Source organism: Calypte anna, chromosome 8 (assembly GCF_003957555.1).
Source record: "Calypte anna isolate BGI_N300 chromosome 8, bCalAnn1_v1.p, whole genome shotgun sequence".
Classification (NCBI taxonomy): Eukaryota; Metazoa; Chordata; class Aves; order Apodiformes; family Trochilidae; genus Calypte; species Calypte anna.
This window is the reverse complement of record NC_044254.1, coordinates 16,084,666-16,111,885: the sequence shown is the minus strand read 5'-3', so window position 1 is coordinate 16,111,885 and position 27,220 is coordinate 16,084,666. Positions and strand designations below refer to the sequence as shown.

The 27,220-nt window shown below is 37.2% G+C and overlaps 1 protein-coding gene across 1 annotated transcript in view; it reads right to left on the bottom strand.

The window, feature by feature from the left end:
* The window catches only part of COL24A1 (collagen type XXIV alpha 1 chain), a 127,236-nt gene that overhangs the window by 59,111 nt on the left and 40,905 nt on the right, over positions 1 to 27,220 (bottom strand). The window contains exons 13-23 of the mRNA XM_030455258.1: positions 26,955 to 27,008; positions 24,272 to 24,316; positions 20,113 to 20,166; positions 19,978 to 20,022; positions 19,536 to 19,589; positions 18,865 to 18,918; positions 17,355 to 17,408; positions 9,708 to 9,761; positions 5,522 to 5,575; positions 4,189 to 4,233; positions 144 to 197 (exon numbers count right to left, since the gene is read on the bottom strand). Coding sequence (XP_030311118.1) covers positions 144 to 197; positions 4,189 to 4,233; positions 5,522 to 5,575; positions 9,708 to 9,761; positions 17,355 to 17,408; positions 18,865 to 18,918; positions 19,536 to 19,589; positions 19,978 to 20,022; positions 20,113 to 20,166; positions 24,272 to 24,316; positions 26,955 to 27,008 — 567 coding nt within the window. The remainder of the gene's footprint in view (positions 1 to 143; positions 198 to 4,188; positions 4,234 to 5,521; positions 5,576 to 9,707; positions 9,762 to 17,354; positions 17,409 to 18,864; positions 18,919 to 19,535; positions 19,590 to 19,977; positions 20,023 to 20,112; positions 20,167 to 24,271; positions 24,317 to 26,954; positions 27,009 to 27,220) is intronic.

The following is a 27,220-nucleotide window of genomic DNA, read 5'->3' as shown; positions in this document are numbered from 1 at the left end:
ACCAATTTAATACACATTTATATTGTATGGAAGCATGTGGACTCGCATCCTTTCACTGGCATGCCAGTGTATGTAGCAGTGCTCAGCTCTACACAGCTCACACTCCAAACTCATGTTATTTCATACACAGAGCCATCACTTACCTTTAAACCTTCTGGTCCAGGATCACCTACATAACCTTTCTGTCCCAGCTTTCCCTAAACAATTATTAGAACAAAGTACTGTAAGTATTTTATTTATTTAAAGAATTCCATCCCAATTACTGTATTTATCGAAATGTGTACACTGTGCATATTAATATTTAACACCAGCATTTGAAGTAAATGTATTTATCAGTTACATCTGAAAAATACATTGAGGAAATACTGAGGAGTAAACACTAAAGAAAACCAGTCATAGTCCAAGAATCAAGAACATTTTAGTTTCTCTTTTAAAAAAACCTATTAAGGAGTCAAAGAAGAGGCAAGATAATATAGTCTCCTGGAGAATTTCAGCAGAACAGGGACTTACACTATGAGAATTTGAATTTTAGACTTCAGGGACTGGTGCCTGGAACTATCCTCCTCAGCCAGAGAAAAACAGCTCAAACATCATCTCTTTGTTCACTGAATTGATTATTCTCATCCTTCTCACCAGGAATGCAGGGAGAAAAGACAGTGAAGGGACCTTCTGAGATCCGGATAATGCAAAAGCGATGTCTGTTTAACTACCTGGATGCAAAGAACTTTAAGGTCTTTCTAGAGAGCAAGAATACAACATTAAAACATTTAAAACAAAATTAAGTGAAAGAAAATTGGTGGCCCCTATCAACTACCTTGATAATTTTAGTTCTCTTAGAACTGGAGTTACAAATGGTAAATGTTTCTTGGCTGTAGTATCCCAACTATGTACCAGTGGCAAAGGACACACACCAGGTGCAAGTCAGTACAAAAAAGGAACAAGTGGGTTTAAGTGGGGGTAAAGCAATTTGGAACATACAGATTTGGACTGAAAACAGAATGCAATACAACTGCACATTACACGTGGAGGAAAAGCCATTGACGGAAGGTTCAGGTAGGGATGGCTGGTTTTCTTCTTGCAAATCCGCAAGAAGAGGGCAGGGTAATCCCAAAGGAAAGGTCTGTTTCCTAAAACATTAGCTGAATGAAAACATTCAACTTGCTGTGAGGTGATGCACAGGGATGGGAATAGAGCAATAGTGAGAGAGATATTAAAATGTACACCCCTGTAAGTTCCTCACGTGCAGTCAGCCCACAGGAAGACATCACCCCCAGAACATACTGCACTGGGGCAGCTTTGGGAGAACTTTCCTCTGCCTTCAGGAGGAACAGCTGCTCATCTCATGCTATATAAATACCACACATATCTCAGAAAGGAAACAACTCACAACAGTTCCTTTTTACTTTCTTAAGACAATCTCCCACCTTTTAAAGGCATTTTCTGTTCCACAAATGAAGATTTTAAAAAAAACAACAACTAAAAATGCATCAGTGCTTGCATTGACTGAGCTGAGCTACACTGACAGTTACAGGGTATTTTGATAGCCCTTCAGAGAGACAGTCAATTGGGAGGAAACTGAATAAACACAGACACTTCTTTAATACATCTATTGTATTTTTACAGAATAAACCCACAAATACTAAAAATATTTTTTTACCTAGAATGATTAATTTAAGAAAATTAAAGTATTTGACATTGGAATAGAATGGGTAGGAAGGTTTGGAAAGGAATGAATTAAACATAAAATTGTGTGATCAGATTTGGCTCAAAAACCTCTTCCTAAATTCAAACATGCTGAGCTCTGTGAAACCTGAGATATATTCTGAGTAAGTGGGGAAGCATCCTTTGTATTGGCTCCAGTTGTTTTAGACATACATGAGTTCTTTTCCAAACAGGGACATTACAACCAGAGTGAAGGTTCATATGCTCCTTCTGTTCCAGTAAAGGAAGATCTATTTTGCTGGCAGCATTGGTCAAGTAGACCCCAGAGGTTTTTGGTCTCTTTCATGTTTTTTAAAGAAAATGTTAGAAACACAGGTAGGCGTGAGAAGGGAGAAGCAAAATAAGGTGAAAATTTATGTCTGGCTGCGTAGCATATGCCCAAACCTGTCCTGGGGGCTGAACACTTTGACCTAAAAACTACACAGTAAAAGAGAGAAGAAATTTCAAAAGCACTAGAAACCTGCACCATTTCTGCCCAAGAGTAAACAGAACAATTTCATAAGAATAATTGCCGCTTTACCATATATCACCTGCAAGCATGCTTTATAGCTAGGTTAAACAAACCCTAAGAAAATCATGATAACAGTAGCTGAAAAGTAAACCAACCTACTAACCATGCCTCCAAATAAGGTCTGCAGGAAAGAAAGCAAGGTCATAGCAAAAAAGGCACAGGCAAGACTTTCAGATAGAACAGGAATACCCTAGAAAAAAAACCTGTAAACCAGGCAAAAGACTGAAGCAGATTGCTAAGAATGAAGAATTCCCACCCTGAGAGGCTGCAAAAAAAATAAGCTAGAAGCACCTGTGGGCTGAAGGCACAGCTGATGGTACCTCAGGACCATGCATGGCCAGACCACTCCTTCAGATCTCTGAGAGACCTCTCCTGCCCCCGTGGCAATTTAACTGGTAGAGTGACACAGTTTTGATAGCATTTACTTTCAGATGTAGCATTTATTTTTCTGAACTCCTTTCATGGAAAATGGAAACAAAGCCTATGTAAATCAAATTAATGTGAAGTTGAAAGCAAGCAAGCAAGCATAATTATAAAAGACAGATTTATTCAGCAGCTTTCCTGACTCAGTTCTGCTAATCTATATCAGATTTACCAACTGCATGACTGGGACTCTCTCTCCAGTCACACAGTCTACATCACCAGTAGGAGTGAAGCAGCAAAGACAAGCAGAGATGGGAGCAGAGTTCAGAGCAGCACTGCTAACAAGTTGTTCTGGAGCTGTTAAACAGATGGAGCCAACAGAATCCAGGACAAGGAGGAAAAATGGGCAAAATTCCCCTTTCCCCTACCTTTAATTTCAGGAGAGGGTGTTAGCCAGCAAGCTACTAAAAATATGTCTGGAGACAGCAACCCTGGAGCCCACCTCAGATGCACACTTTTTTCTCTCAATAGCTTGTTGTGAAAAAAAGAAACCAGGGAGCCTAAGACATGCCAATAACGTGCACACTTCCCACTGAGAGAAATCAAAACTGAAATAATGTAGGTCAAACTGACCCAAAATGAATTAAAAGCATTTCAGTTTGCTAGGTTACACAGAAATTTTTCCTCTTGGGTCACTATGACACACAGCTGATAGTGGCCTCTGCATGCCCAGTGATGCTGAGAACATGAAGGTAGGGGCCTCATTGCCCGTGAGTCACACACTGCAGCATCTTCTTTTCTGCTTCCCACAGCAGGTGAACAGGGAAAACTACACAGGAATATATCCACTCTAGAACCAGGAAACAATGGGAAAGATTTTCCCAAGTTCGTGCAAGAAACTGGAAGTCACCCAAAAGGAAGACCAAGCCAGTGATGACCAAACATAAAGCAATTCAAGTAAAGGCAGAAGAATCATATTGCTTTCAATAAACTCATGAACATTCCTACCACAGGCTAGTATTGATTTTTAGATTTGAAATTTTCTAAAGATAAGCTTCAAGTAGACTCAAATGTCCTTAGACAGTAGTAAATTTTGATAAATAACAAAACTGGTTGTTAGTTTTAAGCTTTTGTCTTGTCAGCACAAACAGCATTGAGGCATTCCAGCTATCATTTTCAGCAACTGTTTATCTGATCATTTCAAAAATGATTTCTTAAACCATCAACTCTTTACATTTCTCCCTGTGAGCAGAGTCTCATAGTGGGCTCTTCCCCAATGTAAATATTTTGATATATCAGCTAGTTCAGTCCCTGAGATGTGATTGTGGTTTCATCTGTCTCAGATGAGCACCCTATGCAGTTATTCACACTTTTCTTTGGAAAATTTTATTTTGTGCACCATGTCTGCGATTTTCTTTCAAATCCTTCATATGGAAAACCATTTCTCCTCCAAACTCTGCTTCGAACACATGCTGAGGAAGAGACATTTATTCAGATACCATTTTAACAGTCACTTCTCAGAGTAAATTCACCTTCCAAGGCAGTACTTCTGCTGAAAAATACCATGCCCTAACAAAATTACTCATACTTACTGTTGGGCCGACTGCTCCAGTAGGTCCAGTTGGTCCTACTTCTCCCTAAAAGAAATTAGGACTTCAATAACATTGATGCTGAGTCTAGCTTTGAAAAAAGAAAATCTGCAGATAGCTGTTTGTATTTGTTATGTCATCTTAAGTTTGCTTCATAGGTGTTTGCATGAGTCCAGGTCTGATAGAAACACTGAGAGAGACTAATCTGATTTCAGACAAATTCACTATCCAGGAAGCCATGCCCTATGGAGTCATTCAATGCATCCAGAAGAGGTGTGAAACTGTTGATATACATGACATCAGAGTAGTTTTTTCACAGTTTTTAACAAGGGAGAGACTTGGCAATGATGTGTGAACCTCTATGCCTTGTAAGTACTCTCTTTTAGCAACGTTTGACACTTCATGACTACAAAAGCAGTAGGGACACTGCTTTTCCTTTCCATGTTGCTATGGCAGGGCCACTAAGTTAGCCAAGCCATTTCACCAGGGTTTATCCTTGTCTTTTCTGAGGGATGGAGGGAAGTTGGAGATCAGGCTTATCAGGTGTGTAGGACAGGAAATGAGAGACTGTGCCTGTGCTGTGTACTGAAGTAACTCTGCATGATGGGGAACTGCACTGTTAACCCTTCAGTGTTAACTCTCCAGGGTTCACTAATTACACAGATACATTAAAGCACGCTTCTACCAATGCTGTGTCAGGTTGTCATGCTGTGATCATTTTATGTTTCACTGATGCTCTTTAATATGGAATATTTCCTTCAGGTTTTGGAGGGAGTGGTACACAACCATTGTTAGCTTTTACTAGATATCTGTCATGGGAACCCATAATTAAGCTACTTACAAGTCTAGATGTCTGTCCCCAGAATCACTGATTATATTACTTCTAATACTAAGAGACATGATTTTTTTTTTACGATGATGAATAAAGAACATTCTATAAATTTATAAGATGAAGAGCTGCCTTCATGCCCTTCAGTTAATAGGGGTCTGTTTACTAAAGTGGATGTAGGATACTGTAATTAAATTGATAGAAACCACCTATTTCCATACCACTCCACCACATCTCCACCTCCTCCATTTAACTAGGAGAACCACATCTGACTCTGGACATGTATTGTCTGAGATTCCACTGACATAACCAAAATAAATCACATAATGGATGCATAGCCCTGTAAAGCTGCTAAAACCTCTTTACCAACACCTATAAAAATGAAAAAAACCTTGAAATTCAGCATGACAATACTATAAATAATTAACTATTGTTGTCTATCCCTCTTACGCCTCAATTTTTTTATTTTAAAAATTATCTCTTGATCAGTCAATTTTACCATCTTACCTCAGCTCCCTTGGGGCCTTGTGGCCCTGGAGGCCCTCGGTCACCCAGAAGACCCTGAACATCCAAACAAACACAATGAGAACTTATATCAGGTAACAGTCAGGTTGGGCTAATTTCTATCCTCTTACAAACCTGAACAGAAATGCAAAACTGAGGAAGCAGAACTCATTTCTTACCACTGTTTTTAGGATTTCCCTTAGGAAGCTAGGGAAAATACACCAGAATTTTAGTATCTGCTTCAAAACTGAGTATATTACAAACTTCTACTACATAAATATTTCTAAAGCTTTTATTCTATTGTATTTTTGAAAGGAGAGTATGAAAATACTTGAGCTCTCACAAGAAAAACTCCTCTTTTTTATTTTTTAAATGTAATGAATAGCATATTAAGATTAGAATCATATTAAGATTAGAGCTGAACAAAAGTAACTCTATTAGATCTTTGATTCAGGTAATTATTTGGCATAACATGTCATGACAATACTGCAATGCAAATGAACTACAAAGTGAATTTAAATTGTGGGCCTGTCCAACACTATTTGTGATTTTTTTTAACCCTTACTTTTCTGTAAGGATCATAATCAGCTTGCAAGAGGTAAAGCACCTTATCCTTTGCCAACTGTGAGTTTTTCATGACTGCTCACACCAAGATTTCCAAAACTTTGTTAAAATGACTTTACAGATAGCAGAGTGTCAAAAAACTTGGTCATCCCAATTAAAATGGTAGTAATTGGGAAAAGCACTTGACCTGGTGTAGGACAAAAAAAAATAAAAATCTTAGTAATCATATTATTAATGTTCTGGGAAAGCTAAGCTTAACAATATCACATAAAGCACTAAGAACAAAAACTGTCCTTTAGGAGAGATATGATTGGCCTCTGAAGAAAGCAATGGTGGGAATGTTCCAAGCACAAGCATTTTTAATTGCTTACTAATGAAGCTGAAGTGTAGACAGAAGGTGCAGCATTGGTCCAGTAACAGTTAACTCGGAACACAAAATAAAATGGAACAGAAAACAGAACAGGCCACCTCAAGGTACTGTGTTTCATGAAAGAGCCCATCAGTGTGGGGTGGGCTGCTGTTTGACATTTCACCACCAGAGAGATAGGAGAGCTTTTTGAAGCACTACATAAGCAAGATTCTTTTGTAGATAGTCACAAGAATCTTTCATTGGCAGAACTGTTGTTTTATGACAAGAGCAGATTGCTTTAGCAGATGAGGCTTTCAGTACAATGTAACTTCACTGCAGAAATGTCAGCAATGCTGCCACTGTACACACCATTTCACTGCACTTAACTGGATCCATAAAAAAGTCCCAGCCTGTAAAGTGAATATTAAGACTAAATGAAATTTCCATCTCTTTGATGTTTCAGAAAACAAACAGAAAATTATGGTAGTCATTAGACATATACCCAGTTGTTCAGAAAAAAATGAGAGTCAGCAAACGGGGGTATCCTGTATTTCACATATCTACCTTTCCCTTCCAGAAGTGGTGAAACTCTTAATAGCCTCTTCTATTAAATGTGTTACCAAAACAGGCATGAATTGGCAGAGGAATTAAGTTCACAACTACTTCCATAGTTAAACATACACCACTGGAAAAGCTAGAGTTGTAGTCAGCATATTCTCTCTATCTTTTCCTCTCACTTGTCTCGGTTTCAGAGAATTCTTGAAAGAATAAAGTAAAAACCAAACTTATTACAGAACTTCTTAAAAACATTCTTATTCCCTGTTTTTAAACATAAGTGGGCTTTTCTTTTTTTTTTAAAAAAAAAAAAAAAAAAAAAAAAAAAAAAAAGATTTTTGGGTCACGATCAAATACCTTCTAAAACACTGTTTCCAAGCTGAGTAATTTGCTGTAGACCAAACTATGTAATGAATCCTTTGAACATTATTTTACAGAGGTCAGATTTGCTGATTACTGCAGTAATTTAGGAAAAACTGACAATTCAGAACTTCTACTGGTATTTAGAGATGGCTGATCACACTTGCAGAGCTTAAACTTTCCACCAAGAGGATTAATTTCTCCCACTCTAACTAAAAAAATGAAGCTTCCTCTGCTTTCTTGGCTTTCAAAATGTGCATTGCTTGTAAGGAGGCATAAACAAAAACATGAGGAAAAGAGCAGCACAGTGAGAACACTTCTAAAAATAAAAGCTGGAGGAAAAAATTTTTAAACAAGAGTGCTGGAAATCTCAAAAACCAAACATTTCCAGTGTTATGCAGCACTTCTCCCTTGGTACTAGGAGCAGTGAAAGAATTTTTCCAGTTTGGTAATCTTCCTTCCCAAATGTAAGTCATCAGCTCTCCCTGATTAGAGCAAGCTGTCTAAGCCTTGTCTCTAAGACCAAATGTGCTACAGACATCTGAATCTTGTTCAAGCTATGTAATTTCTGTATCAAAGGAATATAGAGACTAACTCTGTAGGCTACTCCTAGCAATGGTCAGGTAAAACTAATTCATATACGGCTGCTAATGTTACACATACATACATACAAACAAGTTAGCAAAGCAATAAACCAGAACTAAAAAACAAGTCCACACCTATCTCTGGAAATGTATTTTAAATTCTCATCAATTGCCATATCAGATAATGAGTTCTCAGCCTTCCTAGTAAATTCATACCTGAGCTATTTTGGGACAAGGCTCCTCATACAGTTGAAAAATATGAGATGCAGAAAAGATTTGCTGGGGCTTTGGCAACTGGATTATCCGAGATGTTCTCAGTAACTTAACTTTGGCATGGAGGGATTGTTACAATTTTCAAGGTACAATTAATTCTGTGTCTAAAAACTGTTAACTGCTCCCTGCCATTTGTTTTCTTGAGTAGTCTGCCACAAAATATCACAACTGTATCGATGTGAAATCTTATAGTTTCAGTCTCTGTTTATTCACAGACAACTTGCACGCTTTGTCCTGGCACCAGTGATATCATTTGTCTTGCACCATTCTTTTGCCTTTCCAATTTCTGCTCTCTGGTTTACATACAAAGTTCAAAAGGTCCCTCATTTTAGCAGGATAAGTAAATTGCCTCTCAGAATACAGTCAATTCAAGTATCCTCTTCCACATCCATGTGATTGAGTCTTTCTGGATCTTCCAGATCTGTCTGTACTACTAACAAGTCTTCTTCCACTTGTTGAAGTGGCATTAACAAGACACCTTGCCTCATGTTCTACAATTTCACTTGATTTCTAACTGCCTTATTGGGCTTTTGTTTCAGAGAGATATGGCCGTGTCTTCACTTCTTGACAGGTGCATAGCTCTGAGTTTACAGTAAGGTGATTTATTGTTTTAGACTTTTCATGTGTCAATCTGAAGTAACAGAAGTGGGATGAATTAGTAAAAGTGCGGTTTTTAAGATCATCTAAAGATACTCAACTTTGTTGCATAGATAAATTTCATTCCATCACACTTGTGCCTATTTATCCATGAAAATACAATGTAAGAATAGTGCCAAGGCTGATGAGCAAGGAACATACTTGGTACTTGCCTTTCAAGAACAAGTAGTCAGTCCTTAGATATTATTCAAGGATCTTTCTTTGAGTTAAATTCTGATCCACCTGCACATCTTTTACTAGTCGCTATCTTCTCCATTTCAAACAAAAATTTCCCATGTTTGTTTTTATCCAAAACTGAATTGGAAACTTTCTACATGTAAATTATTGACTAAGCTTTATCTAAAATACCAGTCTACTAAAGAATAGATGCTAAATAGACCTGTCCTGGACAATTTTGGTAGGCAAATTTAATTCATTACTATTATACATATAATTTTACACATAGTTTAATCTGGCATGCAATTTTTACCATTTTTCCATATTTTTAGCTACTATTTCTTTTAAAATTTGTTTTTTTTAAAAAAAACTACTACTAAGGTGATACTAGAGACATCTGCATGCATCTGGCATGCATTTTACTTGAAGACAGCTACAAAGCATTTTCTCCAAATTTCCTTGCACTTAATTTGCCATTACATGCTTCCACCTAACCCAGTAATTACCCTCATAACTGCATGGACAACAATAAACATTAGATTAACTTCCTCACGTAAATACCTGAGTCCAAGTACCTGTATTTTAATATTAAGGCTATCTTCTCATCATGCCAGTGACTATATCTTAAAGCTTCTCCTCAGAGATGTCTATTGTTTCATGCTATTATGATTAAGTTTTCATATAGTCTTACCTTAGGACCTTCAGGGCCATTTAAACCAGGTACACCAATATCTCCTGGAAAACCCTAAAGAAATCATACAGAAAAATGATTTATAGAGTAAGAATATTTCTGGTGTACTTGTTTTGATTCTGTTCAGTCTTTTAACAAACCTGAATCACAGAAACAAGAATGAATTTCCTCTACCAGTCCAAAAATGTCAGAATCCTTTAAGTTTCCTTGAAGGGACTTGGACAGGTGACAGATTTTAGGCAGTCTCCACTTACCTCAGTTTACCAGATGTGTCAGTATGGGTTTCATTTCTCTTAGCACAAAACTTTCTACCTGCTATGCAACATTTGAAATTAAACCACTGTATTGGGCTTGATGTACAAAAGTCCCCACAAACCTGCCAGCACCAGGTCACGTACTCATGAACTCAACTATTTTTTTTAAAAAAGCTTAGAGAGCAGCTGAAGCCTTTTACTCCTTGGCCACACATTAAGGACAAGATCACTGAAGGATTAAGAAGGATAGAAAGGGTAGAAAATCTTTTGCCTCCAAATCAGCAGGTACTGATCCAGGTCTGGCTGACAGTAACTGAAGGGCACTACCATGTGGCATTATTCAGAATAAACCTTTGGGAAACAGAGTTTGGTATCAGCACTTTGAAAGATCTTTCCAGCAGGCACTGAGTGGGACTCCACAGCAATGTCTCTGTGCCAGAGGAATCCAGTGCTGCAACTGGGTCTCTTTATAAGGAATAAGAGTATTTTGGGGAAAAAAAATGATGCAACCAAACCTTATATAATACAGTAGCAAGTTAAATTTCATAATCACTCAGGGAAGAAACATTCTTTATATTTGTAGGATAAAGTAAAGCATTGATAGCTGACTCAGTCACCTGCCAAGATAATATTTCATTTTATTATTTAAGAAAGTTAAAAAGTTTATAGAAATCTTGCTTATTTGAAAATAGTAGGACTATCACTGAAAAATTCTCTCTGAATAAAATATTTGTGACTACATCTGTGTATATCACCTAACACAGGTAAAAACAATTTTCCTTCTTCCCTAATAGAAAATAATTGATAATTAAAATTTATACATATATATCACTCTTTGCCTGAATACTTTTCCGATAATGGAAATGAAAGTATCATACATGCTCAGAAAAATTTAAACAACATCTCATAAAGAACTTTCACCATTAAATGCTCTCTGGCACCCTTCCATACTAATGCAGACTCATACACACTATCATTAAAGGTCCAAGAGTCATTAGGTTCCCTAAGTAATAAAAAGGTATTTTTTAAAAAAAGTTAAAATTTCCCCACTAGGTGGTCAACAGTTAATCATACTCTATTATTCCAGAACAGCTGAGCTTCAAATACAGGCAATAGTTATGAATAATCATTAGAAACGGTTATCTGACATGTATCACAAAAAAACCCAACTTATCAGAAAGGTAAGGAGAAATCACACTAAAGATGAACTTTGGAAGAAAATATAATTTCACCCTCAACTACCACATTAAATAAAATTTGATAAGTATTTAGGGCATCACTATTCTCCATCACAGGGCTTTCTTCTCTTCGCTATAGCCTGTACTTAACAGAATGCAGAGACACCTACAAGTAGGAATTTAGGATAAAAATTTTTAGGTGTGTTTATATATCAAACAAAAATAAATTAATAAAACAAAGAATGAAACGGAAATATTATTTCTTTTGAAAAAGCCCCAACAAAACAGTTTTAGCACCTGAATGCTTATGAGTACCACAACAAGCCACTAAAGAGTAAAAAAGAAGTGCCCTGAGTTTTCAGAATAAGCAGAACAAGACTAACACCCTTTTTGCATTCTGGCCATAGAAGTCCTCCAGGGGGCACACAGCATTTAATTCACATTGGACCCAGAAACGGTTTCTATACCATTCAGAGAAGGATTTTTTAAAAAATCCTCACCATATTTATCTACTGAAATACACTCAAGAGTAAGATCAAGTATTGGAAATGTCCTAACTCATCCTTTCTTCTTTTTAAGTTTGCTGATTTGCAGACATTAAAGAGTTACCAAGGGGTGGGCTGTTCTGTACAGCTGTAAACCTTTAATATCCTAACCCGTGATAAGTGCTAATCCTTGGCACAGCAATAAGCATTCCAGAAAACACTATGTCAAGAAAAATGTCTATTTTGAAAGATTGTTATACTTTTGAGGGAATCTGTCTACTTATTTGCATAAATACTTCTAGAAGGAATTCAGTGAGAATTATGGGATATAAGCATTGACAAGCAGTATCACAACAATTAGAACAACCATGATATTTGGACACCTTTCCATGGCAGTCAAAGTCGTAGGAGAGAGCAACTGGCATGAGAGCAGCAACACTAGCAATGGGTTTATGTTTAAAAACCTTCGCTTCTTTCTTTGCTGTAAAGCTGGATTTAATTTTTTCTTCTTGAGCACTACCTCAGAGAAAATGCAGATGCTATTAGAACATTTGCAGATGTATTAGAACACAATTTCCAAGATGTTCTCACATTAATAATCCATGAAATAATTGTAATAATCAAGGACACAGATAAATCCAGAAAATGAATGAACCAGAGAGGAATTCTTAAAACACCTCAGCAATGGCACTTGCCATTCAGATTCTGAGTAATGAAGTAGTGTACATTTCTACCTAAATTTAAATTTGCCAGGAATTATTCAGCATCCAGCTCCCTGTGAAGCTACACTACAGGGAAAATTCATTCTTTCAGGGGCGAAAGTCCAGGAGATCAATGTGAAATTTCCAGCTGCAATGTAAATTTAAGCAGACATAATTTGGAATAAAACATCACTTTTAATACTATGACTTCTCCTAAAGAAATGAACAACCTAGATTCTTATCTTTCCATCAGCTGGAAGCCTGGCACCTGGTAGGCTACAAATTGTTTTCAAAATCTTCCTGCAGATGTGGCCCTTTGCCAGCAAAGCACTTTAGAGTTGGCTCAGTTTAATCACACTAGAGATGGTGTCATAAAAACCTGAAGTATCAGCTGTCTCAAAACAAATGTGCTTTTAACCTTGATGTGTAAGTGTTGCTTTTTGTACTGAATTAATTTAAATTTAAAATTAAGATATTTATTGCTCTCATTTATCTATAGAATATTTAATTAATAAAACATGTAGAAATGAACAAGTGTTTCTAGGTCAGGGCATGTCTTTTTGTACAGCAGTCAGTGTCTTCCAGATGAGTGATCTGCAAAACTGTTGCTTTTCTTCCTTTTCCTATGTGGCTGCTAACATGGAAACAAAATATCAGAAATGTTTGGAAATTACACTCCATTTTCCCAAGGAATCCTCTTATATTTGCAGAATCCCACCCACTCGAAGGTGGTTCCAGACTACATTTGCCAGCATTAAATTTGTCACCTATTTGTCCCCAGCCCTCTCACTTCAGCTCCTCAGCAACACTCAGTGGGATTGGGACACAAGTGCTGGTGGAAGGGCACCACAAACCCAAAGCTTCTCCAGAGACTGGGATACTCCCTGCAGTTGCCAGGTTTCCTTGTGCCCCAGTATTATTTTATTCAATCACAAGCTTTGTTTCATTTGAATAAGAATTTAAAATAAATTTTCAGAAGCAATACTGACTAAATTTCAACAAGTTACCTTATTAGAGCTTTACTACTAATTACTATCATATTACAAAAGAAGATTTCCATATAAAACTTTCTCTGCATTGAGAAAACAATCAGTGAGTGTGTATTCTCAACTAAGAGGAGCTTATTCTTCTGAAAAGACATCCTATGCAGAGATGCAATTCAAGTTAAAAAAAATTCTCTCTGCAGAATTCTAGATATGTCAGTGTTCACACAGTTACAGAACCTTGTTTTCTCCATTTGTACACCAGTATCAATAATGTGCCAAGTACAAAAAGGAAAACTAATAAAAAAAATTAATATTGAAATTAGATTACTTTGTGTGTGCCAATTTATCCAAAGTTTAATGTCAGCTATTTTAAAGGGCAGAAACAAAACTTTAATTTTTTCCTACAGACCTTCAATTCTGATTTTGGAAAGGATAGAGGAAGAAATCTAATGGTACAAATTACAACTAAACAACTGACTGAATTCCTTCTTTTTGTGTCATCAGTTTTCCAAATGTGATGCATCATCCTTTAAAACCATCAATTGTATCTATATATTTTATGCCTCACTCCTTAGAATTATTACATTTACAACAAGTTGTTATCTGTGTAGTCTACTTTACAGTGTGATCAAGGCCATACACCAACACTGCAAAGTGTGTCCTTCATTGACCTGCTTGGCTACTTCATGGCCAAGAAGGTGGCTGATGATTCAGCATTGTTCAACATTATTACAAAGTCATATTTCTTGGAAGAAATTTTCCAAGAATGTTTATTGAGGGAACTAAACCCCAAACAAATTAGAAAGACATACTTCTGTCAAATAAATTTATGAAAGGACCAGTTAAAGATTCTGTGCAAAGGGAAGGAGAAAGTCAAAGTCAAAGCAATTCTACAAGAGCAATTCTTCAGATGTATGCCAGACCATGCAATTAATTGAGCTATAAAACTCTTCATTTCTATACTTCAAGTCATTTGCATGCAAGTTATTTGATACAATATTGAAAAAGAAGGCTATGTTGTCACTGTACTCATGTCAGTGTTTGCACAACCTCAACTTTTCATGTGATAAAAGAGGCTTTTTTTTTTGAGGAAACACTCGAAGTAGCTAGTGATTCACTTTCAAAATACGTGCCTTTTTGACTGTTTACTATTACTTGAATGTATCCTTTTCCTTTGTAATGCCATTGCCTTGAGCATGAAACCTACCAGCTGAATCCCATCTGAGCACCTTCCTGAAAGAATAAACTAAGGACTTCAGATCAAAATACTGAACAGATGCAAAAAGTTCAGTTAAAGATAATGACTAATGTTCCCTCTGCTCCAGATGAAACCTATTTATAGTACTCAGAGCACATCTGAAGGCACCTCTGAAGGAAACCATCACGCTCATTCTTGGGGGAAGATGAAATGATTCATAGAACAAAACTCAACTAAAAAATATTCTGGATACATGTGGAAGCCTGTTAAAAACTTGCTGAATTTCATTCACATTAACAATAAGCATCACAGACTTCACTGTACACAGTAAACAATGAATTGTAGGTTGAAACAGACCAGCACTTTCCAGTCACACCAATAAAGTGATACTCTCTAGAAAGTTGAAATTCTGGCTTTTTTTAGATGCAAAGCAGTAAAATGTGCAAACTGATGAAGAATATTCTCCATGAAGGACACACTAAAGATATCCAGTGCTTTATGAGCATCACACATTCAGGCATATGACAGATGCTGGCTGTGTGGCAAAATACCAAGAAAAGAATTTTGTTTGACACTATTGGACTTCACTGAAAAAAATGCAGTTGGCAGCCAACACTTGCACAGCCACACAGAAAAGCAAGCACAAGCTCTGTTTCTCTGTTCATTTCTGCCCATCAGCATCACAGTTCTCAAATAGAGCCTGGCTATGAGTGGGTGGCTTGTTTCAGCTCTGATCTGGTGTCCTGCTGCAAGGCTGCAGAGGGAAGATTTAGGAAGCAATTCATTGCTACCCTTCGTATAAAAGCCAAAAATCTCAGAAGATGAAGGAAGCCTGTGAGGCCTGTTGCTTGGAGAGATACCTATAGAATTCAGCTTCTGTAGTGACCAACTGACAGCATTTTACACAGGAAGACAATTTGGGATATGACTGCTTATATTTTATACTGGAAACAAAATACACACTCCAATGTGCAATTGGAGAATCTTCAGTTTCTTATTTCACAGGTACCTAAACCAAGCTTCAGCATGGGGACTGGACACATTTATAAATCCCACTGTGTTAATGTTGTACAAAAGGGGAAAGGCATCATTTGAAGAAGGATCTGACAGATGGGCAGACAGAGCCTTGTTGTTCCCACTTGCATCAATCTCCAATAAATCCAAATGTAGTTTTTTAAAAAATAAAATCTTTCCTAAAAAGCATATGGTATGGTTGTCATGTCCATATCAGAGAACTCCTTTGTAAGGCACTCGTTCATCCAACCTCCTGTTTACAGAAAGAAGCAAGGGCAACAGGCACTATAGGATGCAATGTCTGTTTTCTATATGGGATCACAGGAAGTCTGACCATTCAAATAATGAAATAGGAAAGTGGTCTAGTCTGATGTGTTAGCTGTCTGTCTGTCCTGCAAGGACAGTAGAATTTTTTGAAGGAAAAACTGCAATAATTGCTCATACTTCACATATTCAGTCTAAGTAGCTTCTGGCAAAAATGGGACAAAGTAAGATACAATCTTCCATATTAAGCTGGGGGATTTTTGTTTGGTTGGTTTTTTAATTAATTTTATTGTAGAACTTATAGAATTTCCAGTTTGTTCAATATCATGGTATGCTGCTGTCCTACCTCCCTTCTATTCCTGCTGCTTTGCCATATGGTGACCACCTTCTTATGAAGTAGAAGGTGGCAAAATGTCTACTTTATTTGGCTGCCTTGAGTGACTAAAGCTAAGAAACATCACTTTGTAGCTTTCAATTGACATTTTGCAGGCAACTATTCAAAGTAAAAAAACCTGGACACTTGAGCTTTTATTACCTAACATATGAAGCACTTAATTTGCCTTCTAATGGCTGAAGTAATTCTGCACCCCTGAGCTAAAGGAAATGCTGAGGTTTTCTGACAGGAAGTTTTCCATCCACACCTACTCGTGGGTACTATGCCTGACTGACAGATTTCTCTCCAGGCCCAAAGAAATAGTGAGCTTAGGTATGTGTAAGGAAAAAAAACAAACCAAAACAACAAACGAAAAAACCAACAAACCAGTCAAAACAACCAGAAATAAAACAGGAGAGGAGGCAGAGAGAGGCAGTTATCAGCTCGACTATGAAGGACTTCCAGGACAGGCATCAGGTTACCCAGGACACAAGCTTCAAGACCAAAAATGGGATATTCACCGCCACAGGTCTCTCTTACTAGAAGCTATACAAAGACAAGAGATGATGCAAAGATCTTAAGAGTGAAGTGGGTCACAAAATCTAAAATTCTGAACCACACAGGGAAGCAGCACAGGGAGAGGCTGTGGGCAGCATGCACAGGCACTGAGTCTTTTTCATTCTAACTGTAGGGCATGGAAATATTCTTTCTTCTATGATTAAAGATATTGGATACTTCTGATAAGAACACCTTGTGTTGCATCTTGTGTTTATTCTTTGCATTCCTGGCAAATAAAGCTATTTGGTAAGAGAGAAATATGTAACCAGGCTTGGAAAATCTCATTTGTAAACACACTGTAGAATTCATGAATGGATGTGTGCCCAAGAAATCAGGTGAGCCTCATTTAAGGTGTCATCTGTAATACCTGGGTCCAAAGGAGAGCAAATCCTAATTATATAAGCAAATGAGGAATTTGGATTCAAAGATGCTGTATATTATTACTTTGCATTGAAAAATTATGAGCTAAAACATTTTGTACTTTATGGAGAATTTGTTATCAGATATGACTGAATAAAAAGTATTTTCTAAATCAATTAAGACCAGGATCTTCTGTGAAGTAAAGTCATTTACCTCTGATTTTTGCAATGTAGACCTAAATGGCATTCAATCTACCCCTATCAAGCAATTTCTTACCTCTGGTCCTGGAGGACCCAATGGTCCGCGGGATCCAGGATCTCCAATTTTGCCCTTAAAAAATCCAAACAGATTTTTGATGATAATTTTTTCTAACAACAGATTGTTACAGAAATTTTAAAAACGTTTCTCAAAAAGAAAGCAAACAAAAGTCTTAAGATTACTTTTCCACTAAATAGGAGATTTTATAACTGCCTCTCAGTGGATTCAACTAAGACTAGTTCTTCATACTCTTTAAAGTCACAGCCAAAATACAAATAAGCTTTAGAGAAATAAAGTTGGGAGTTTTGGGGTGGTGTAAATATTTATTTAAAAACCACTCAAAATATATAACAGATTTCACAACTAAAACTCTAAAAAAATATTTAGAAGTACTGGAAGTAACCAAGTGAAAACAATCTCTGTAACACCCATACAGTTTAAGTATCCAGTCATGGTCAAAGAAATAGCAGTTTTGTCATTAATAAGAAAATAAGGTCCTATGCACATGTCACAGCAGCTCCATTATATATAAATATTGACACACCTAAAAGCTGACCTAAATAGTCCTCAAAATTATATCTTTATTTTTATATTTTTAAAACTAGGTGCTGCTTGAGCAAAATTAAAGCCTGACCTAGAAAATAATTTTTAGTATGATTTTATTGTAAATGTATTGAACAAAGATAATATTGTTTCTTGCAGGACTGAGGTCTCATACCTTAATTAAACATAAAGCAAGAAGCTGATCATATTCAGCTTGTGCTTAAAATCCTCAACTGAGCTAATTCTCATGCTTATCTTTAAATGAAAATCCCTCTGTCTTTAAAGGCAAAAAGGCCAAGGTTTTTTGTAGGACTGGTGTTCATTTTAGTGTTTAGGTTTATCAGACAGTAGCTTGACTGCACCTGAGAAAATTGAGACTAGAGTGTTTAGTTCCTTAGCAGTATTAAATATTGGCAGCTTTAATTATACACTGAAAAGAGGCAGATAGTAGTGCTAATAGCAGGTGAGGAAAAAGCCAGGTAACCCTGTGAGATGCCTTTTCTGCCTCAACATTTACAAACCCATCAGAAGTGACAGCACTGCACAAATGCCTTTTTAAGTTGCTAAAAATCAGTAAATACTCTAATTCATGTACTCCCATGCCTGTGAGAAATGGGTGGCCATTATTAATGAGATGTCCCAAATCCAACTATCCCAAAAGGTCATCTTGGGAGCTCTGAAAGCTATCACTAAATGACTTTCAAACATTACGAACATGTCTGTCCCTTCATAAAATGACTGTCACAGAATACCTAACATCCTAAGCACTCCCATATTAAAAGATGACACATACTGATCTCTTTAATAAAATCTCACACATTAGGACCTGACTCACTCATGAACCAGTCACTAGCAACAGAAGCAGCTTAGACCTTATTCTTTGTGTATTTTGAATTAGACAGCTTCTAGAGGATTAAAAGCAGTGTGAACATGAGATAAAAAGAAATACCAAATATTGGAAGTAAAAATCAATATGTAAACTTACTGGGGGTCCTGGCTTTCCTCTGATCCCTGGGGGTCCTGGTAAACCAAGAGCACCCTGAAAAAAGAAAGCTATTAAATAGACATGAAAATGTATTGTTATGTTAGAAGCAATACATTGCAATACACCTCTGCCAACTGAAACAGGCTTTGAAATAATCCTGCAGGATGAGAAAGGTGTTCTAACATTCCACTTCCATCAAAAGAGTTCTCATGGGATGTGCTGTTTTAGTGATTTCTGCTGTACTAGCCAAACAGAAAAGAAGAGAGTTATTTATCTCATTTTCACAATATGAAAGAACATGCCAGACCATGTGCTGCTGCTAACCACATTTGGTCCAGGTGAGCTACAGATGAACCTCAAGGTTCAAGGGAAAAATGTCTTTTCCAACAGTTTCTTAGCAGGTTTCAGATCATATCTTAATTCTTTTCTTGTTTCATGAATCTCTGCACATAAAGTAGCCAGAATTCTGCACATGCCCTTTACTTTGTTGATGTTGTTCTATAACGAAGTTTTAATTAGCACAGCATTTCCTAAAAGTATATTAATTTAGTGATATCCAGTAATTTTTACTACTGCATTCTACTTTTATAAAACTGCCTTGTTGTATTTTAAGAGACTCTGACGTCTGATTAAATTGGACAATTTTGTAAAACAATGCAATTATAAGTTACCTTGTCTCCTGGGTACCCCGGGTCTCCTGGCTCTCCTGCAAGGCCACGTTCACCCTAAACAATATTTTATAAAGACATATGTATGTGGCTTAAATCAGGCAGTTGTCAGTCAGAGACTGAGAACGATTATTTAACATTTAATACTTAAAATTAACACAGATCTTTGAATGACAATGCAACATGTTGCACTGAAGTACCTCATCCAGGAAACCCTATAGACAGCACCTGGCTATTATTATGCCAGTAGGAACCACTCTGTCCATAAGAAAGTTTGTCTAAAGTACCAGATTATGAGACTGGAGTAATTAAAAAAATAAAAGAGACAAAAGACATCAAAAGGAAAAAGGGAAGGCTTTGTTAAGTATGTTATTTTGCTCAATATTTAATGAAAGGAGTCCAAAAGAATTATGGATCTCTAAGATAATGAAAACATTTAAATCACCTTATCACCTTTCATTCCAGGCTGTCCCACACTCCCTGGGAGACCCTATTAAAATGAAGAAAACAAAAATCCAACTTTGTCTGTAACTGGGAAAGCAGCATAGGCACAGGGCTGTGGGATTGTTTAGAACCATACCGTGGGCCCTGGAATTCCTGATGGTCCACTCAGTCCTGCAGGTCCAATGCCTCCCTGTGAGACAGCATGAAAGGTGATTGCATTAAACATTTGATGAAATGGAGTAACTTAAACACTGGTAACTGAATCCAGCATTGTCTGCACCACAAAGAGAAACCAAAATCTTTTTCAGGCTAATTTACTGAGGGGAAAAAGTATCCATATTTTAAGCTCTCTACCTTTCCTAGCAAGAAAAAAAACTTGCCTTTTTCCCTATATATTATTCAAGAGAAAATAGCAGTACTTCAGGAAAAGCAGAATAAGGAAGCTGCACATTCAGTGGCTTTTCCCTTTGACCTTAGTGTTACATGCCATAAATACTCTATAAACATTGAATTTGGCTTAAAGAAATTACTCTACTATAAGAAGTGTCATAAAAACCAACTTTTACTAGATTTCCCAACTGTCAGTGATTTCTCCCAAGAAAAAAAACAAAAGGGATTCTTCCTAAGTTCTGTTTGGCATGCTAACATTTCCTCTTCTCATGTACGTTCAAAGCCTTTACTACATCTCTCCTTTCTAGGATTTATATGGACAAATTTAGGAGTTGAAAAAAAACAAGTGAACCAGAAATGGAAAAAAAAATTCTTAAAATATCAACACAGTAGCAACTATCACATTAGTGAAAGATGGTGAGCTAAATATAATAAAATACTTCAGACACCTAGAACTATATATTACAAAGGGAAAAGTCTATCTACTCCGTCTATTCTACCTCTGGATAAAAAACAGGCAGTGTTCCATCTCTGTGGCTATGCAAGAATTTAGCAACAAACATGAATACAGAAATCTTTTGCCAGTTGTTGAGTGACATGGAAAAGATGAGATGAACACCTACTGATTTCCAGGTCAGCACACACTTACTCTCTAGAGACTCTTTCAGCAATGTTAGCAAAAATTTTCTTCTGCAGCCATCATCAGGCTCATGGCTCACTGAAGAAAAAGGAATACTGATGACTTCGCATCTCAATGGTGCTTGGTAAAGCTCCCAGAAAAACTGCCACTCTGTACCTGCTTTAGCTTTTTGTGACTGCTTAAATGGTACATTCTCTCATGCTATCTGATGCCAAGATCAATTGTTTACATTGCTGTCTCTTACTTGCACTACGTATTATGATACAGGAAGGCATTTCTGCATTGATACCATACACTGAAATACATAGGCTGATGAAACTCCTGTCACAGACTCCAGACATATTGGCTGACCTAATCAACAGCACAGAACTGAAACCACCTAACTAAAATCACCTTCCCTCTACAACAGCCTCACTATATGTAGCATATGCTTAGCAGTTTGGTTAAAACTTGCTGATGGAAAATAAAAATTACTTCAGCTATATAAGGCATACCTATACTTACCACATAACTAATGCTGCTGATTTCTGCCACAATAATATCTTTAATCACATATTCAATATTGCACCCTGCTATAGTATGATGTGTTATAATTGATTAAGTATTTTAAAACAAACAGTGGTCTCTAGTTCTTGTCTCAGTTTTGGATGACCTCTAGCACCTGCCTGAATAAGAGCCATTTGAAGAGCAAGTGTGGAACAAGGCTGCATCACACCAGCTGTACCTGGGGACCCCCTCAGGTTGCCCTGGGATCTGGGTGAAATTCTGCTACAGTTTGAAGAGTGGTCCCTTGAAAAGAAACTCTGGAACAGAGCACAGCACTTCCAATTATCTTACTGACGGGGAAAATGGGAACCAGAAGAACTAATAGGATGCAGAGATACAGGAAGAGTGAATAAGAGTAAATTTTATCAATAATACCTGTTCACTGTGTTAAAAAGCCTCCTGCCACTAGATACTGTGCCATGGCTCTTTAGCCAGGTTTCAGTCTTATTTCAAAACCTCAGCTAGATTTGCTGATGCTTTGGAAGCTTTCATGGGGTCTTCAGAAATCAGGAGGAAATGTTTCTGAGCAGTTTTCCTGAACTGCAAAATCTTACTGACCCAGTAAGGCTTCTCAGCCACTGAGAATTAACTGTCCCTGAGCAGCAATTCTCATTTGTCTTCTCTCAATAAAAAGATGCCTTTGAAAACACTCTAAAACATTCATAATCTCTATAAAGCCATTGCGAGGATGTACAATGACCCTGTCCTTATGGAGCCCACTTCTACACCAAAAGCATTTGTCCATAGATATTTTTATTCACACATTTGTCATTTCAAGCACTAAACTCTATTAAGATCAGAAGCTCATTTGCAAAATTATTTCTGCCTCCAAACACGTCCTTGTTTTTCAGCGTATACACATATACCTCAGCTTCAAACACACAGGTGTAAGGATCAAAGCAGCTCTCTGCTCCATAAAAGACCCCTAACTCCTTGAAGTCAAATAGAGTTTGAAACTAAAACTTATGAAACTAAAAACCATACACAGGAAGAAGTAGCTTTGTAATTGTATGCAATAAAGAAAGAAATGTCAGTTTCTGTGCTTTACCTTTGCTTTTAATAGAAATTATGTAGAACACATTGGCACACAGTCCATGTTCTTTTACACAGTAATTTCAATAACAGTGCAAAAGAGTACCAGATAGAAATGAGAGGCGACAGGCCACTCAAATGAACTCAACAGGCCAAATGTTTATTCATTTCCTGTTGGACAAAATCTAAACATGCCATCTTTTTTTCAACAAACAGCTTTCATTCTAATTTTACTTCAGCTATATACTATTGGCAAAGGCTTTGGGCTGGTGATTGAAAATATTATCTATGTTTTACAAAAAATATTGACAATCTCCCTGTGCAAGTAATTGGAACTCAGCAACATGGCTAATGGAGCTTTGACCATGCAAACATTTATGCTCATGAATTCTAGGAAAGACTAACCCAATGACTAAGTTTTAGTCAAAGTAATCAGTAATGGTATCTTTTAAGAAGTGGTATATAGCAGGCTTTTTAAAAAAAACTCAGATACATTTGTATAATCATTCAAGTCCTTGAGATAAAATTCCAAAGATGGCCATGTAAGAAAGAAAACTGCAATTCAAAGCAAATTCTGCAGAATTCAACCTCTAATCTCATGAGTGGTTCAACTGGCTCAAATGTGTCAGCTGACAAGAAGACAATGAGTCAGGTTTGCATGATGAAGGCTGAAAGCCACAGGGGTTCCTTGACCAAGCTTGTGTGTCTTCACTGTAGCAATGTCATAACAATCCTGCTCAGGGAGCAAGGGAGTTGTTTTAAGAATACTTTTGTTATGAACATATCATTAAAAAGATAATAATAATGGAACTCAACTGTCATACTTCAAAGGAAAAGTTAGATGACTATCAATGTAAACTAATAAACTTGTCAAGAATGTTCCAGATCTCCAGATATCAAAAAAAAAAAAAAACAAAAAACCAAAAATCAAACCAACAACAAAAATAACCACTGGAGACAATCATGGCTTTCTTAATTCAATTGTAAACATGCTATTTCCTCCCACATGTTATGAACTATGAACATGGCTGGGTAGCCAGACTTGATTGAGCCAATATCAAGACTCAAATCTGTGTCCTCTATCAGTAAACACAGGAATTACTTGAAGTTAGGGATTAAAACAACACAGTACGAATACATCAGTATTTCCTATCTTCTGTAGGACTCAGTGTTACAGAGCCTTTCTGGCACAACTGTATTTATAGAACTACAGCTTGCAACTCTGTAATGAGTATCATAACTTTATTCTAAAAACATTTAAAAATATGAGTATAGTGTATAAAAGTAATTTTGCACAAGAATTAAGTCTGCTTAAAATTTGGTATCCATATTACAGGAATAAATGGGAGTTGTGGGTGTCCAAATAATTTAAAAGTATTCCACTTTTTGAAAAAGTAATGCCAGCTTTAAGAATATGAACTAGGAAGCTTGGTTACTTCAAATAAAAAAACCAGATATTCTTAAAGCTGGCATTACTTTTCAGAAATAAGCATACAAATCCAAAACCAGTATAGAAAGTATTCTACACCAGCAACAGGACAGCAGTTTTGTAGAGTTATTTTAATTAAAATAGTGGCTAAGAAAATTTTTTTTAATTCCTGGATATTCTTATTTGGTTTTTTGTATTTCACAAGCATACAAGAAAAATATTAATCCATAATAAAGTAAATAATAAAAGTGTACTCACTCTTAGTCCTGGAAAACCAGGAGGACCAACACCACCAACAATTCCCTTTAAAAAAATTAATTTCAGATTATCACCATTCTAAAAAATTCCCAGTGATAAGATAAATAGAAGTGATCTACAAAGCAAATCAATCTGGATTTTTATAGAGAGCTCTTTAAGAATGGCACCTTTTCACTGTACAGAGTATCATGCTTATTAAAATACCCAGTTGTGGAATTAGGTCTTAAGACATTTGCAACGTGAAATCATTCCTGTGCTACCAAGAAATATGCTACCATGATATTTAAAGTGGAGAGAAGAAGAGAAAAGGGGAAAGAAGAAGAGAAAAGGGGAAAGAAGAAGAGAAAAGGGGAAAGAAGAAGAGAAAAGGGGAAAGAAGAAGAGAAAAGGGGAAAGAAGAAGAGAAAAGGGGAAAGAAGAAGAGAAAAGGGGAAAGAAGAAGAGATATTTTTTTAGGATAGAAAAAACCCTCAAAGAGGAACTTAAGATTTCTTAAAAAAACAAATAGAACACTATCTCAGTTCATCAAAAGACCTTTGCAAATTAGTCTCCACTCTATGAAAAATTCTTGATACAAACCGCAGCATTTGTACCCTGCGTAGAAGTAAATTTAACAGTACTCTGCTGCTCCCTTTGTGGCACCCAAGTTTAACTCAGCAGAGGTTAAAATTCTGAACACCATTGAAAACAGCTGCCACATCTCTTTTCTCTGGTGTGAAAAGGGTATTGTAGCCCTCCAGGCCAGATAGGTCAGATTGGATTGCTTTGCTCAGGCTATCCCAACACCTGAGATGTGCCACTCACTGGAAATCATACACAGGGTTCACTGCAGTCTGGCAGCCACAATGAAGGGAATTTTTATGCAAGCAAATCTGAGCCCATTCTGAGGCTGTCCAGCAGGGCATGGCTGCTGGGCATGGCACAGAGGACACCTTTGTGCTCTCCCATTTCCTCTGGTGCCAATGTACCTTCTAAAACCTGCTCCAAACTAACCACAGGGGAAGCTGAATATTCTAGCAACATCCTCCAAGGCAGACTGACATTCTCAGAGAATTGGGGAGGTGTTGTGGAAACGAAGGATGCCATTAAGCAGAAGAAATCAGGCATGGAGACAAATGTCATTAGTGTCAAGTCAGCACAAGGAAAGAAATGTCCTCCCTTCATGTTCCTGCCACCAAAGGCCTCCCAGGCAGCCCCTGCTCTCCACTGCCAGCTGATGAACAGGCTCTGTAAATATCCCATTAGCACTGCAGCCCCTGCAGCTGCAGCTCTGGCCCCTTGCCTGACAAAGCCCCGCAGGGCAATTTTTGGGGAGGAGGGGAGAGGGGTTGTTGCCTGTCTGAGGAGGCAGCAAGATCAGCAGCTGTCTTGGCAGGAAGGAACTTGTAGAAGGAACTTGTCTGCATATGCTTGTGTTAAAACAGGCTTCTTTGTAAAGTGCAACTCTGTCATTTCAGATTCAGGCTTTCTGTGCTTTTTCTTGTTAAAATACTTGTTCTGCAGATCTTGTGGAAAGTGCATTTCTGCTTTATCAGGAAAAGATGGACAATTGGAAGTACCAGAAGGGTAAGAAAGAACTCATCTTTTTATATCATTTGCAAAGCAGCTGGTGTCACTTATAACCCCTGAGAGGGCTTTCAAGACAAGAAGTACCATAGCAACATGACATGACATTCCCACAAGGGGAGCTCAGCCTCAGGGATGAGAAATGAAAAATATTTTTTTTCATATAGTCCAAAATGTTGACACCAAACATTGATAACCCAAAATTCATGTAAGCTTTACTAAAGTTAGTTTCCAAGAGAGGTGTCAGGGAAGTGTCAGCCTTCAAAAAGGAGACCATCTCTGCCCAGTTGCTGACTCTGGTCGTTATCAGAACCACCTTTAGACACAAACCGATAGCCATTTCCAAAGAGCCATCCTACAGTAAAAGCAGATTCAAATCTGTTCTTTTGCCCATTATCAATTCCTATTCTTTTGTCTGACCCAAAGCCCATTCACTAGTTTCTCATACCAAAGGAAACCTGAGTTTGGAGTCTTCAGCCAGAGATTTCCTACAAATAAAGGAAAACAGCAAAGCTCCTTTGGGGGCAGGCAGAGAAGTTACATGACTGCCACAGTCTGAATACTGTACCCAGAGAGCACTGAAGTCTCCACTCACTGCCAAGGACAAAGCTGTTATCATACTGATTACAAAGCACCAAATGACATACCAGCATAATTGTATTCAGTACAAGTTCAAAGGATGAAATCAATTAACAAATGCATAAGCATGTGAAAGGAGGGGTTTAGCATACATGGACCATTTTGTAAAGGTGATCTTAGAATAATGGTTTCAATAAACAATATAAAGTCATATGCAATGTTGGAATTTTTGAAAACAAAATATTAATCAATCATGCAATGAGGACAGAAAGACATCGAATTCTCAAGGTAGTCAGCACATGTAGCAGTGGAAACTGTGTTGTCAGCAGTTTTCTTGTTCTTTTCTCCCTCATTTTTATACTACCATTCATTACAGTCCTATCCCAGCAATTTCCATGGGAAAGCAACAGTCCAAAATTTCCCTGTGAACTTCAAGACATCATGTTTGAGGCAAAAGACTCCTTTCCCTTTGAGAGGGGAGTCAGTATTGAGGGTTACAAATTTTACCATGTTATTCAAGACACAATTTGATACTTACAGGATTCCCATCTGGACCAGGGGGGCCTCTATTTCCAAAGTCACCTGGAAAACCCTATAACAGGACAGAGGATGTTTTTTATTATCTCAGACAGAAAGGGTGGTCTGAACACTGAATTCTAACAGATATTAGAAATGGCACATCAGCAAATGGATTCAGGGAAAGAGATGCAAGAACAGGAGCAACAGGTTTCAGCTGCACATTTCAAATAAATGGAATATAGAAGTGTTATTAGTCTCCTAAAATCATGACCAAAAGAGATATAA